Below are 14,587 nucleotides of genomic sequence, written 5' to 3' on the forward strand. Positions count from 1 at the left end.
GATCGTCTGCTTGCTTGAGATGTACGTTCTAATTGACTTGTAATTGAAAACACCCATGATGAACTTAGACTTTTGGACTTGATAAAGGAAAACTATGAAGAGGAGTTGCAGGATTGATTGACCTTGGTGCGTTTTTTGAGTTGGGGGATCGGAGCTTGGCATTTATAGACTGAGCCGAAAGGTACCTTGTGTGACAATTGCCCCCTCCCTCTTTGTTGACCAATTTGTGAAAGGCACCTTGTGTGACAATGCCCCCCACCCCTCTTTAATTTGTTGACCAATTTGCCAAAGATGGTAGGTAATTTCATTCGAATATATGTCTCCACTTACACTAAAATATTTGGGAAAACTTTACAAAAGATATCGAATTATATATATTCTTTTGAGATAAGGGTACTAAACTAGCAAATTTATCAAATTAGGACATTTACGTTTCTAAATATCTCACTAAGGATACTCCATTAGGATTTGCTATTAAATCCTGTCAAAATTCTTAAAATACTCTTGTGTTTTTTTTTAAAAAAAAAAAAATTATAAAAATTTTCAAAGATTCAGTCATAGGTATTTTTACAAATTTTGTTAAATTCTAACCAACACATAAATTATAACATTTTTTTTTCCCTACAAAAAACAAAAAAAATAAAAATAAAATAAAATAAAATAAAATTGTATTTTGGGTATTCCGTTAGAATTTAACAACAAATTAAAATCTTAATGAAGTACCAAAATGAGACATTTAGAAACATGAATACCCTAATTAATTTGACACTTTTGTTAGTTTAATACGTACCCTTATTTCAAAATGGCAGATAATTCAATATCATTTTATAAAGTTATCCCAAAAATTTTCAACACAGAAGAATTTGTTGCTTAGCCAAAGAAAGGACCGAAGAAGTTCACTTCCATTCAGCGATCGCAGCCACCATCCAACATACTTGACTAGCTACTTCACTTTTGGTTTTCATCCAAACCAGGGCTTGAGCTTCAATTCTGTCGATCAAATCTGAAAGAGGCTCCATGATATGCGTCATTCTTGACCATTCCTGGCCGGGTTGCAACCACTTAGAATTTAGCACTGCTATTTTTATTTTTTTATTCATCCTTCAATTTTTTTTTTAATTTCAATCCTTCCATTCCGATTCAACGTTAAATCCTTAACAAAAAAAAAAAAAAAAATGAAATTTCCGAAATACCCCTCCTTTCTTTGAAAAAAAAAAGTAAAAAATGAGACCCGATTTGACCCATGGCGGCCAGACTTTATTTTTTATTTTTAAAAAAATATTTTTAATTACTAAATCAAGGAATTTAGTAATTTTATAAACATGTTAGAGGTATAAGGGACATTTTACTCACCAATCATTTAATTTAAAGTTGAATTTAGACCAAAGGGTTGAAATTGAAAAACATTAAAAGATAGATACCCAAAATTGACATTTTTTAAAGTTTGAGGTTATGATTGCAAAAGTAGTGAAATATGAGGGGGTTTGTAAGTGGAGTTTTCTCTTCTTCATTTTTTACGATCTTTCATCACTTTTATAATCATAACTTCAAACTTTAAAAAATATTAATTTAGTGTATCAATCTTTCATTGTTTTCAGTTTCATCCCTCCGTCAAAATTTTTTATTAAATCCTATTAAAATTCAGAAAATACTTCTATTTTCTTGAAAAAAAAAAAAAAATTCAAAGATTTTTACTTGGATATTTTTGCAAAATCCATTAAATCTTGACATCCCTATCTCAAACTACTATTCAATTGACAATATTCTCCAAATTTTCATTAATTAAGTATAATATCTCTCCAAACTACCAAAAAAATTGTCTAAATTCAGCCCAAAATATAAAGCATGATATATAAAGCTTATACAAACACTTGCTTTACCCTTATCACAAGTTAAAATAAGGTACTCCACCTACTGTTCACACTGACGGAGTAGAAATTAATTAATTAGAAGATTCTCGATCTTATCTGTATACGAATATTTTATGCAATTTGATGCATGTGATTATATAGTTTCATTATCATATTGCCTGAAATCTTAAAGTGTCTCAAAAGGATGAGGATGGTCCACCCTGAAAAACCGCCGGACAAGATAATAAAAATAAAGTTTCAAGTCTTTATTGGCGTCGTCCGACTTTTTAAAACCTTATCAGTCATGCATTCTAGATGCCGTAATTAGAGCTTTTTTCTTAGTCCCACTAAATTTTACTAATCAAAATGGTTAAGAATTATTTTTTTTATTCATTTTACTAGTTAAAATAGCTAAAAATTAACTATTTTTTTTTATTCTATTGAGCTACTTTTTTAAAGCATTCTCAACAGTTTCACTATTTTAACTATTCACTATTATTATTCTATTTAAATAATACTTTTTAAGATTTCTATATTCTTTCTCTATTTAATCTTTTTTGAATGTTTTTCTTTTCTTGACGGTCATATTTTTAAAAATTTATTTTTTCCTAACGGTCATATTTATAAATATTTGTCTTATCCTAACGGTTATATTTTTGAAAATTTGTATTTTCCTAACGGGGTTGTGTTGAGAATGATTTGTGTGAGAAAGAAATGAGGAAAAAAAAAATGACAATTTTTATAGTGTTTTAATGATTTGGCGAGTACTGTTCACTCACCAAAACTTTTTTGTTAAACTAGTGAGGCTGTTGGAAGTATTTTTATGTTTTTACCAAAATTACTCAAAAACTATTTTTATGAAGCTCTTAGGAATGCTCTTCTTAAAGCATTCTACAAGTTAAACCTCCTGCTTTATCGCCAAGGCTCCCCGATCCTAAAGTTCAAACCCTATGCCGTAAGAATCCATGTGGGAATAGATACATCTAGGTTTAATAAATTGGATTTTCACAGAATTTTTTTATAATCTAATTTATACTCCATTTGTTTGAGCGTAAAATATTTTTTGTATTTTTTGGTGTTTGGTGCAACCAAAAATGATGGTCAACAGAAATTATTTATAGTTTGACCGTAAAAGCCTATTTAATTTTTGTAAAATGATTTAATTTTCTGAATTTAAACTCTTCATTCTTGTAGGCACGTTTATGAGAATCTGCTACCGCAAGGCATTGAAGTTTATTGGTAGCCCGAATCTACCGCCGAAATAGGACGAATTTTGTTATCCGATCACCAGATTCTTCAGGCGAAATAGGCCGAATTTTGTTATCCGATCATCGGATTCTTCAGGTGAAATAGGCCGAAATTCAACCGGTGCCAAAATCTGGCACTGGTTCGCCAGAATCCGGTGACATTAGGCACCGTCGCCAGATTCAAACCTTTACTGTCAAAATCCAACAACAGTAGCCGGAATTCTGCCAGCTAGTGATGAAATGTCGTCACCTATAATTTTTTGCCGTTGGTGATTTGTTTTTTACGAGCCAAACACCGAAAAATATTTTTCGAAAAATTATTTTTTCTGAAAAATGATTTCGTTAAAAATATTTTACAACGGAAACCATTTTTTGTCGAAACAAACGGAACATTAGATAAATAAAATTTTCTCTATATATTTTGTGAATATTAATTTCCTTATGCAAGACATTAATAACTTTCAAAAAAAAAAAAAGAATCACATGAAAGTCTTGAGAAGAAAAAAAGGTTGTACTTTAGAGGCGTATAACACTAATCTCTGCAGAAAAATCTAATCTTCATAAACAAATTAATTAGAAAAATCTTCTTTCTAGAATAGTGCCTATACATTCAAGGATGGACAGGGGCCGATAGGCCATGCCCCCTCAATTCTTAAAAATAAAAACCTTTTTAGGTAAAAAAAAAAAAAAATGCTTATTGGTCTTTATTAACAATTTTTTTTTTAGTTCTTAATCTCTACTTATAAAAGTTTCAAGCTCCATCCCCGTATATATTAGGTGCCCGAAAGTGTCTATAAGGCTCTAAAAATCTAAGTACTTGTGTCGTCATTCCTCCACAAGTTTACAGAGCTTTTTTTTTTTTAAGAAAAAAAAATCAGGAACTTATGGTTTGGGGAGGCCGCGTTGTTTTTAGAGCTGTACAAATGGTTACGGTTAATAATTATTGGCTAAAACCGCTAACCGTAACTGCCTAATTAATGCAGGAGAAAGTTAGGCATAAGATTTGAAGATTATTTTTTGAATAAGATCGGCCTGAGAATGAAAAGAATCATACAAAATATTTTAAGATTATTATTAGAATAATATATTTTACTTTCTGTACAAATATTTTGTTTTGTCTCAAATGTTACAGCATTTTTGTATTTTTATTTCTTTCTTTTTCTTCAAGTATTCTGCTTGAAAAGTACTCAAACTTTGCCTATATAAAAGCAGGTCTGTATTATTTTAGAATCAAGTTTTGAAGTATCAAATAAATTTTAAGTCTTTCAGAGTTAACTAACGCCGGGCAGAACTAAGATTGTTCTGATAACGTATGATAGTAGCAGAAACTATGAATTAAAGATAGAAAAATGAATTCAGGAAGAGAAAAAATAATAAATATGGAAGAGATAACCCCTAATTGCCCAAAATAAGCAAACAAAAAAATAATTCTAAAAGACTTAGGCCTCGTTTGGTTTCCAGAATGAGTATTCCATTGGGAAATAGAATTGTTATTACCAAGAATAAAAGAGAGGAATGTAATGATTATTCTTACTCTTTAGTTTGGTAACAACTTATATACTTTAATTGAAATCCAATTAAAATTACTAAAAAAAAAACCCACATTATTTTAAAAAAATATATTTTTTTTAAAAAAACTCAAATTATTAAAAAAACAAAATATTTTATTTTTGAAAACTAGTAGGTGGCCGACCACCGCAATGGGTGGTCTCCAAGGGAGGTTGCGGCCACCCCCAAATGGTCTGGGGGTGGTTAGCCAGCCACTGTAAGGTTTACTTCAAAACTTGATTCCAAAATAATACAGGCCTGTCTTTATATAGGCAAAGTTTGAGTACTTTTCAAGCATAATACTTAAAGAAAAATAAAGAAATAAAAATACAAAAACAACTATAACCTTTGCGACAAAACAAAATATTTATACAGAAATAAAAATATATTATTCTAAAAATAATCTTCAAATATTTTGCACAATTCTTTCCATTCTCGGGCTAATCTTATTCAAGAAATAATTTTCAAATCTTATGCCTGATTTTTCCTTGCATCATTCCCACCGGGTTGGAAAGAATTTGTCATCGAATTCGAATCATATTTGCCTCGATCTTTTGGATGTCCGATCAATTCATTACATCCCATATTTCTCAATACCAAAATAAATTGAAATCAAAAGATAAACAAGTTGCAACCCATCACAACTTGATTATGAATAATAGATATGAATTTTCTCACACTAACTTGAACTAAATCAATTTTCTAGAGTCTTTCATTTATTTTCTCTAATTCACGCTCCATAAAAGTTTTCAAAGAATTACCATTTCTTTCTCGACCACAAATATTAAAATTGTCATCCAACACGCCAAAACTAACATCCAAATTATTACTAAGAGAATTTGATAGAAAATTTTTCAATCCCAAGAAAATCAACATAACTAATTTCCTCATTACTCAACTGAAATCTCTCGTTATGTGAACTTTCATCAAACACATGGTAGTCATTATTTTCTTCAATAAATTTTATTGCATCAACCACAAAACTCATATCTTTTAATAAATCTTCTTCATCATGATAGATGTCATAAATTGGTGAAAAATTCCAATCTACAAAACATTAACAAGGATCTTCAACGTTTTCTTCAGATTGAAACTCTTTATCAACAAACTCTTCATCCTGACTACGTTGTTCCCGAACCAGAACAGGATAGTGATACGGGTTCTCGAAATTAGATTTTGAATCGCGACCGTCAATATCGCGATATATATATCCATGTTTTGCGACGCTAAACGTTGGGTTAACTTTACTACCTGCTGCAAGTCTTCACTCATTACGTCTTGTACACTGCGTTCATGGTAGGGAACTTCCTCTTTCAGAACCCGTCCATGCCAACCACGACCACCAGTCATGAAAATTCATCCCAAAAAGACGCTAAGCTCTGATACCAACTAACACCGGGCAGAACTAAGATTGTTCTGATAGCGTATGATATCAGCAGAAACTATGAATTGAAGATAGAAAAAAGGAAATTTAGGAAGAGATAAAATAGCAAATAGGGAAGAGATAACCCTTAATTGCCCAAAATAAGCAAACTGAGAAATAACTCTAAAAGACTTCAAATTTAATTGATACTTCAAAACTTGATTCTAAAATAATACAAACCTGCCTTTATATAGTCAAAGTTTGAGTATTTTCCAAGTAGAATACTTGTAGAAAAAGAAAGAAATAAAAATACAAAAATAACTGTAACCTTTGTAACAAAACAAAATATTTGTACAGAAAGTAAAATATATTATTCTAAAAATAATCTTCAAATATTTTGTACGATTCTTTCCATTCTATGGCTGATCTTATTTAAGAAATAATCTTCAAATTTTATGCCTAATTTTCTCCTGCATCACTAAAGCGGTTATTAAATTTTAACAACTACAACCGCCTCCGCCTAGGCGGTTAGCAGCTGCCGTTTAGCGGTTATTATGTTTATATAACCGACAGTTTGAAAACTGTTTTTTTATTTAGGCTTTGAATAGATTTTGTGCCGGGTTTTGAGCAGGTTCTTGGACTTTTTTGTACAAAATTAACAAATCTAAATACAAATCCAAATTCCAAAATATCTATTAAAAAAATACAAATCCAAAACACTACAAATCCAAATAATCAAATACAAACAAATCCAAAACCAAAACCAAAAAATTACGAATCCAAAAACAAAACATTACAAATTTTTAATATATATATTTTTCAATATATATATATATAATAAATGGTTGCCAAACACACTTGTTTGGCAAACGCTTCCCCACCAATTCTTGTGTTTTTTTTAACTTCTCTTAAAATAAATATGTAACCTTAAAAATTGAACTTTTTTCAATTTTTATATCACATCAACAAATTTTTTTATTACTATTTTAATTTGAGTGACGTAAGGAGCTTACTATGGCTAAATTTTAATAACTTATTCATACCTACGTACAAAGTTATTATAGGGGTTATAGCTAGAGGGGACCCCACAAAGAAAAACTGGAAAGTGCAGAGAAATGTTGGATGTACAAGCTAATTAAGGGGACAATTCTGACTATAAATAGCAACCTCTTGGTACTCACGTACTCCTCACCAATTGTGTTAAAGTGAATTCAGACCCTTCCACGTGTTCCTCTATTCATGCAACAAATCAGCAGCCTTCACCAAGTCCCCATGCAGCCTCCACGTACTCAGCTTCTCATACAACAAATCCAAGTCAACAAAGCACATGTGACAACTGCCCTTCACAGGAAACATGTGTCCATATTTCCCGCAAACAGCTGCAACTATAGCAGCCCCTGCTTTCAAGCTCTTCTGCACTCTGCACAGCCGCACACCTAAGACAAACCTCAAGAGGAGTCTCCTTAGATTTCCTACTTTAGTTTTCTCTCTTTACGGATCATGTTGATCCCCTTGATCCTTAGCTTCTTGTAGTAACATCTCTCAGCTCTTGTAAAGACCTTTGTACAAATGCTTGAAGCCAACTTGGCTATATATATACATACAAACTCTCTGTTCTGGTTCAAGCAACCAAACAGATTATCAAGCCTTTTCTTACATGGTATCAGAGCATTTAACAAGCCAACGCTCTTCCATGGCCACGTCTTCTGCAGACTCCTCTTCTTCATCCACCACCATTCCTTCCCCTGAATCTACTGCATTAACCTTTACCTTACCTAACTCAACATCTCTCAACATTGTCAAGCTTGATGGCCCCAACTACCTTGATTGGGTGTCTCAATTTCTGCCCATCCTTCGGTGCAATGATCTTTTGGGGATAGTAGATGGCTCTGAGCCTTGTCCACCAAAAACACTGACCAATGCTGAAACTCAAGAACAGCAGCCGAATCCTGCCTATGTCTTATGGCAGAAAAGAGACCAGCAACTTCTCAGCTGGATCATATGCTCGTTAACACCATCTTTGGTGTCCTCCATGTACGGGCTAAATATCTCCCACTCAGCTTGGACTACTCTAGCTACCCGGTTTGCTTCTCAATCAAAGTCCCGGATCTCACACCTCAAGAGGCAGCTCCAAAACTTGCAGCAGGGAAGCAAAACCTGCACTGAGTATCTCAATACAGCAAAGAAGTGGGCAGACCAACTGGCTGCCGGGGGAAAACCTGTGGATGATGATGACCTCATCTCATTCATCACAAGTGGTTTAAATGCTGCCTTTAACTCTTTTGTCACCATCTTTAACTTTTCCTGCCGTGACAAAGAAATGAGTTTCTTAGATTTTCAAGCTGAATTACTAAGTCATGAAATTTTGCTACAGAACCAACAACAACACTCCATCACTCCAGAAACAGGATCATTTGCTCTCTACACCAACAAATCACCAAATACCAATTTTCCCACAGCTCACCCCAACAGCACTCGAACACCATTTGTTCGAACACCATTTTTTCCCTCCAACAAGAAGCCCAAGTTCACTCCCAGAAGCCATCCTTCACCCAAGTTTTCACCACACGTCAGCAACAACACCAACTCACATCAAGGCAACTTTGGACCTAGACAAGGAGGTTCTCAGTTCCCCACTCAGCAAGGTACCCGCACTTCCTGCCAAATTTGTGGAAAACCAAATCATAGTGCATTGGATTGTTACCACAGAATGGATTATGCCTACCAAGGCAGGCATCCTCCAACCCAACTTGCAGCAATGATGGTCCACACCAATGCTGACCTTGGAACTCAAGATTGGCTTGCAGACTCAGGAGCCAACACTCACATCACTGCCGATCCAAACACCATCAACAACCCTGTTCCTTTTGAAGGAAATGAAACCGTGGGAGTGGGGAATGGTACAGGTTTGAATATCACAGCCACTGGCTCAACTCTAGTTAACTCTAATCTTGCAAATTCCTCATCTAAATTTCTACTCAAAGACATTCTTCTCTGTCCCTCTGCTTCGGCTAACTTGTTATCTATCAACAAATTCTGCATTGACAATCATTGCATGTTTGAACTCACTGGCTCTTCTTTTACTGTCAAGGACACACTGACGGGAACCGTGCTGCTCTAGGGACCTAGTGAGAACGGGTTGTACCCCATTCCTCTACACCGCATCTCTCAAAATAAGCTGAAGGGATTTGCAGCTCTCCTAGGATTCAAGACCACTGATATGGTATGGCACCAGAGACTTGGACATCCCTCCATTGCTGTCTTCTAGCATCTTTTGAGTCACCAACACCTTCCCTTGGCTGGTTCGGTTGACAAACTTAGGATTTGTGAGTCGTGTCAGCTTGGCAAGTCCAAGCAACTACCCTTTTGTGAGTCATCTAGGCAGACTTTTGTACCCCTAGAACTTGTACACTCAGATGTTTGGACTTCTCCCATTCCATCTCTCACTGGCTGCAAGTTCTATGTCATTTTCGTTGATGATTACAGCCAATTTACTTGGTTGTATCCCATGTTTAGTAAAAGTGATGTTTATCAATGCTTCCTTAAATTCAAAGCTCTTGTGGAAAAGCAATTTAACACTCCCATTAAACAGTTTCAAAGTGATAACAGAGGTGAATACACATCCAACCAATTCAAACTTTATCTCAGTCAAAATGGCATCTTCCACAGATTGACTTGCCCCCACACTTCACAGCAAAATGGAATAGCCGAAAGGAAGCATAGACACATTGTGGAACTTGGCCTCACTCTCCTAGCCCAATCAGGTTTACCATCAAAACATTGGGTTGATTCATTCTTAACAAGTGTCTACTTAATAAACAGGTTGCCAACTCCAGTGTTGAAAAATGCATCTCCATTCTCAAAACTCTTTGGTACACCTCCCCAGTATTCTGCTCTCAAATCTTTTGGATGTCTTTGCTTTCCTCTCTTGAGACCGTATACAACTCACAAACTCTCATTTCGTAGCAAACCATGCATCTTCATAGGTTATTGTGCTAACCAACATGGTTATCGTTGCTTTGATCCTCAATCTCAGAAGATATACATCTCTCGCCATGTGGTTTTTGATGAATCCAGGTTTCCTGCCAAGGATACAACTCTCTCACAAAGTCCCTGCAAGCTCACGGCCTCTCCAGGTACTTCTCTTATCCCTTTGCTCACTATCTCATCTACTCCTCAAAATTCAGAATCTTGTCTCAACTCACAAATAAACTCTCAAACCCCATCAACTCAACAATCTCAATCAGCAGACCATCAAATTGATTCACACTCCTCTTCTCCATCACAGCAACTACCCTGCACAGTCTCTCATTTCCCTGCAGAATGTACCCTCATCTCCTCAACCAAATTCCTCTTCCCCTGTTGCTGTTCCCATTCAACCAAACCATGTGGTTACTAGATCCCAAACCGGCACTCTCAAACCTAAAATGTTCCCTGACTTCAAAATGTACCAAGTCTCACGATACCCTCTTTCAACCTTTCTCTCAGCACTGTCACCCCTTGAACCTTCCACTTTTAAACAAGCCTCCACCAAACCCGAGTGGATTGAAGCTATGACACACGAGTACAATGCCCTGCTTTCCAACCAAACCTGGACCTTGTGCTCACGTCCCTTGCACCACAATGTTGTAAGAAACAAATGGGTCTTCAAGGTGAAGCAAAAATCTGATGGCAGTGTGGACAGATTTAAGGCACGATTAGTAGCCAAAGGTTTTGAACAAAAGAGTGGAATTGTCTACCATGAAACCTTTAGCCCGGTAATCAAGCCAGCCACAATCCGGTTACTCCTTGCTTTGGCTGTGCAATTTGATTGGCAATTGAGACAACTTGATGTATCTAATGCCTTTCTTCGTGGAGTGTTAGAAGAGGAGGTGTACATGGAACAACCTCAAGGATTTGTGAATCCTTCTTTTCCCAATCATGTATGCAAGTTGCATAAGTCCATTTATGGACTAAAACAGGCACCAAGAGCCTGGTTCAAGAGGTTATCTACTGCCTTGTTAGAGCATGGATTTATTGAATCTCATGTGGATTATTCCTTATTCATTTATCATGCTGGTTCAATTCATATTTTCTTGTTGATCTACGTAGATGACATCATCATCACAGGAAACCATCCTGCCACCATTACTCTGCTTATTGACAAACTGCAATCTGACTTTGCCTTAAAAGATTTAGGTGATCTCAGTTACTTCCTTGGCATACAAGCAGTCCGAAACTCAGAGGGTCTTCACCTACGCCAGTCCAAGTATACAATTGATCTCCTCCAACGAGTTAACATGGCCGATTCCAAGCCCTATCGTGCTCCATGCATTGCAGGTTATAAAATGTCCAAGTTCGATGGTGAGGCTCTTTCGGATCCCACGGCATTCCGGCATGTAGTTGGTGCTTTGCAGTATCTTACACTCACTAGACCTGATCTTGCATACTCAGTAAACCAGTTGTGTCAACACATGCACAATCCCACCACAACTCATTGGATTGCAGCCAAGAGAGTGTTACGGTACCTTAAAGGATCAGTTGATAGTGGCTTGTATTACAGCAAAGGCAAAGTCTGCCTCAATGCCTTTTGTGACTCAGATTGGGCTGGTAACCCTGACAACAGACGCTCCACTACGGGGTTTTGCATCTTCCTCGGCTCAAACCTGGTTTCTTGGTCTGCCAAGAAACAGCATGTCGTCTCTCGGTCAAGCACCGAGGCCGAATACCGCTCTATGTCTCTTGTCGTTGCAGATTTGTTCTGGCTTCGCATGCTTCTTCGTGAGTTGCGCATCTCACTCCCTTCTCCTCCCACTTTGTGGTGTGACAATGCCGGGGCTATTGCACTTGCCTCCAATCCTGTCTTCCATGCTCGAACTAAACACATAGAAGTAGACTTCCACTTCATCCGAGAAAAGGTCACAAATCGAGATATTCAAATTCAATATATCTCCACTTTGGATCAAATTGCCGATCTCTTCACCAAAGGGCATACTGCCGTTCGGTTCTGCCTTCTCCGTGACAAACTGAGAGTTGCTCCACCCCCTCTCAGTTTGCAGGGGGTGTTAAAGTGAATTCAGACCCTTCCACGTGTTCGTCTATTCATGCAGCAAATCAGCAGCCTTCACCAAGTCCCCATGCAGCCTCCACGTACTCAGCTTCTCATACAACAAATCCAAGTCAACAAAGCACATGTGACAGCTGCCCTTCACAGGAAACATGTGTCCATATTTCCCGCAAACAGCTGCAACTATAGCAGCCCCTGCTTTCAAGCTCTTCTACACTCTGCACAGCCGCACACCTAAGACAAACCTCAAGAGGAGTCTCCTTAGATTTCCTACTTTAGTTTTCTCTCTTTACGGATCATGTTGATCCCCTTGATCCTTAGCTTCTTGTAGTAACATCTCTCAGCTCTTGTAAAGACCTTTGTACAAATGCTTGAAGCCAACTTGGCTATATATATACATACAAACTCTCTGTTCTGGTTCAAGCAACCAAACAGATTATCAAGCCTTTTCTTACATGGTTCAATCAATCCTCCTCCAATCCTCTTCATATTCTTCCATTTCTCACATCGTTCGATCCAATTCACTACTCTGATTAGTTCATCATGGGTGTTCAAGTACGAGGATGAGGCCACCTCCGTTATCCCTCCGGCCAGGCTGTTCAAGTCCTTTGTCCTAGATGCCGACAACCTCATTCCCAAGGTTGCACCTCAGTACGTCAGCTGTGCTGAGAATATTAAAGGAAATGGAGGGCCTGGAACCATCAAGAAGATCACCTTTACTGAAGGTACATAATTAGTTTCTATCCTCTTATTTTTCCTTGTATGTTCCATAGATTAATTCATGCGTACGTCGTCGTAGATACATACTGCACCAAAGAAATAACATGTGCTTTTCTATATATATTTTTTTTCAGGCAACCATTTCAAGTACATGAAGCACATGGTTGATGAGATCGACCACGCAAACTTTAAATACTGTTACAACGTGATCGAGGGTAGTCCTTTGGGGAACACGCTTGAGAAGATATCTTACGAGATCAAGATTGTGGCAGCCCATGATGGAGGATCCATCTTGAAGATCACCAGCAAGTACCACACTAACGGCGATTGTAATAAGCCCAGTGAAGAGGAGATTAAGGCTGGCAAAGAAAAGGCTGCGGGACTTTTCAAGGCTGTTGAGGGCTACCTCTTGGCACACCCCGATACCTACTGTTAGAATGTATTCAAAATATATTCTGATATTTGCACCGACAACTAAAGCTTGGGTTGTGTCTCCCCTCAATAATGAGTTGTACGGACTTTCGTGTTGGTTGTTTTTGTCTACCCATAAATACTACTTTATTTTGTCTTGCTAATAAAAGAGCTTGCGGTTTTGATGTTCTAATTGACTCGGAAGGATGCAAAGTCAATGTTCTTTTACTTTTTGCATATATATATATATATATATATATATATATAATAATAATGGAAATCATACTATATATATAATATTTATTTATTTATTTCAAATTGTTAATACATATTTTAAAGTTTGAATCCATTAAAACGTGTATGTATCAATATGCACCGTCTCTTTACAAAGTTGATTTACTCAATCAACTATTGGATCTTTCTTTATTTAAAAAAAAAAAAAAAAAAAAAATCTAACTTTTAATTGGGACTTTCACATTAGTATAATGGGATAAAATAATGCTATTTATAGTACATTGTTATATGAATATTATATAACAAAAATGACATGATAATAAAAATCAACTTTTAGATTAATAAAGGCTAGTAAAAAAGAAAAATCAGTGGCTGATTTTTATTGTCACATCATTCCAATTATATGACAGTAGTATAAGAATCTACTAATGAGATAATTATAAAATAAAAATATGAAATAGAGTATTAATCTTTCATATATATATATATATATATGAAAGAGGGGGAGAGAAAGGAGAGGCATGCCTTTTTTCCCCATTGTAGCCTAACTTTTGAAGTATAAGATTGAATATATTTAAAGGAGTTGTATAAGATTGATTAATATTTTTGGTATTATTATACTCGTTTAGAACAAGCATCAAAGTTTGGGCTTCTTGAGTCACATCCAGGCACTACAAAAATGTCAAGAATTCTGGACGGTTTTAAACCATTTAGAAATTGCAAAAAACCGTCTAGAACAAAGTCCAGATGATTTATTCTAGACAATTTTAAACCATTCAGAAATATGTGTCCAAAACTCGGATTTTGGACGGTTTGGGCAAAACCATCCAGAATGGTTTTGCCCAAACCGTCCAGAATTAATTTTTTTTTTTTTTTAAAAAAAAAAATAAATTAAATTTAGTACCCAGTCAGCTGTCTGGGTACTAAAAGTAGGAACACATGAAAAGGTATAGAAAAAAAAGCTTTTCCACGAAGACACAGAAAGTATCCAACGGAAGAAAGAAATTAATTTCAAGGGTCATTCCATTTTCCTATATATGATTAAAGAGGGGGGAAAAAATAGCATTACAACCAGTTAAGAGCATTTGTAGTGAAATTGGCAAACTAACGAAATCACCAAAATCAGACGATTTTGCTCAAATTCACGTCTGCAGCAAACTCGCTATTG

General features: G+C 35.9%; 1 protein-coding gene across 1 annotated transcript; it reads left to right on the plus strand.

The window, feature by feature from the left end:
* The first annotated feature begins 12,421 nt into the window (after positions 1-12,421).
* LOC133860083 (major pollen allergen Bet v 1-M/N-like) lies at positions 12,422-13,279 on the plus strand. The gene is made up of 2 exons (XM_062295735.1): positions 12,422-12,779; positions 12,909-13,279. The coding sequence occupies exons 1-2, from the start codon at positions 12,422-12,424 to the stop codon at positions 13,208-13,210; spliced, it is 660 nt and encodes a 219-aa protein (XP_062151719.1). The 3' UTR covers positions 13,211-13,279.
* The last annotated feature ends 1,308 nt before the right edge of the window (positions 13,280-14,587 follow it).

This window comes from Alnus glutinosa, chromosome 1 (assembly GCF_958979055.1).
Source record: "Alnus glutinosa chromosome 1, dhAlnGlut1.1, whole genome shotgun sequence".
Taxonomy (NCBI): Eukaryota; Viridiplantae; Streptophyta; class Magnoliopsida; order Fagales; family Betulaceae; genus Alnus; species Alnus glutinosa.

Bases quoted from the DNA above. Each gene is read 5' to 3' on its own strand.
- LOC133860083 (XM_062295735.1), top strand. From the start codon at position 12,422: ATGCTTGAAGCCAACTTGGCTATATATATACATACAAACTCTCTGTTC. The intron at 12,780-12,908 runs GTACATAATTAG...ATTTTTTTTCAG, and splicing joins GAAGATCACCTTTACTGAAG to GCAACCATTTCAAGTACATG.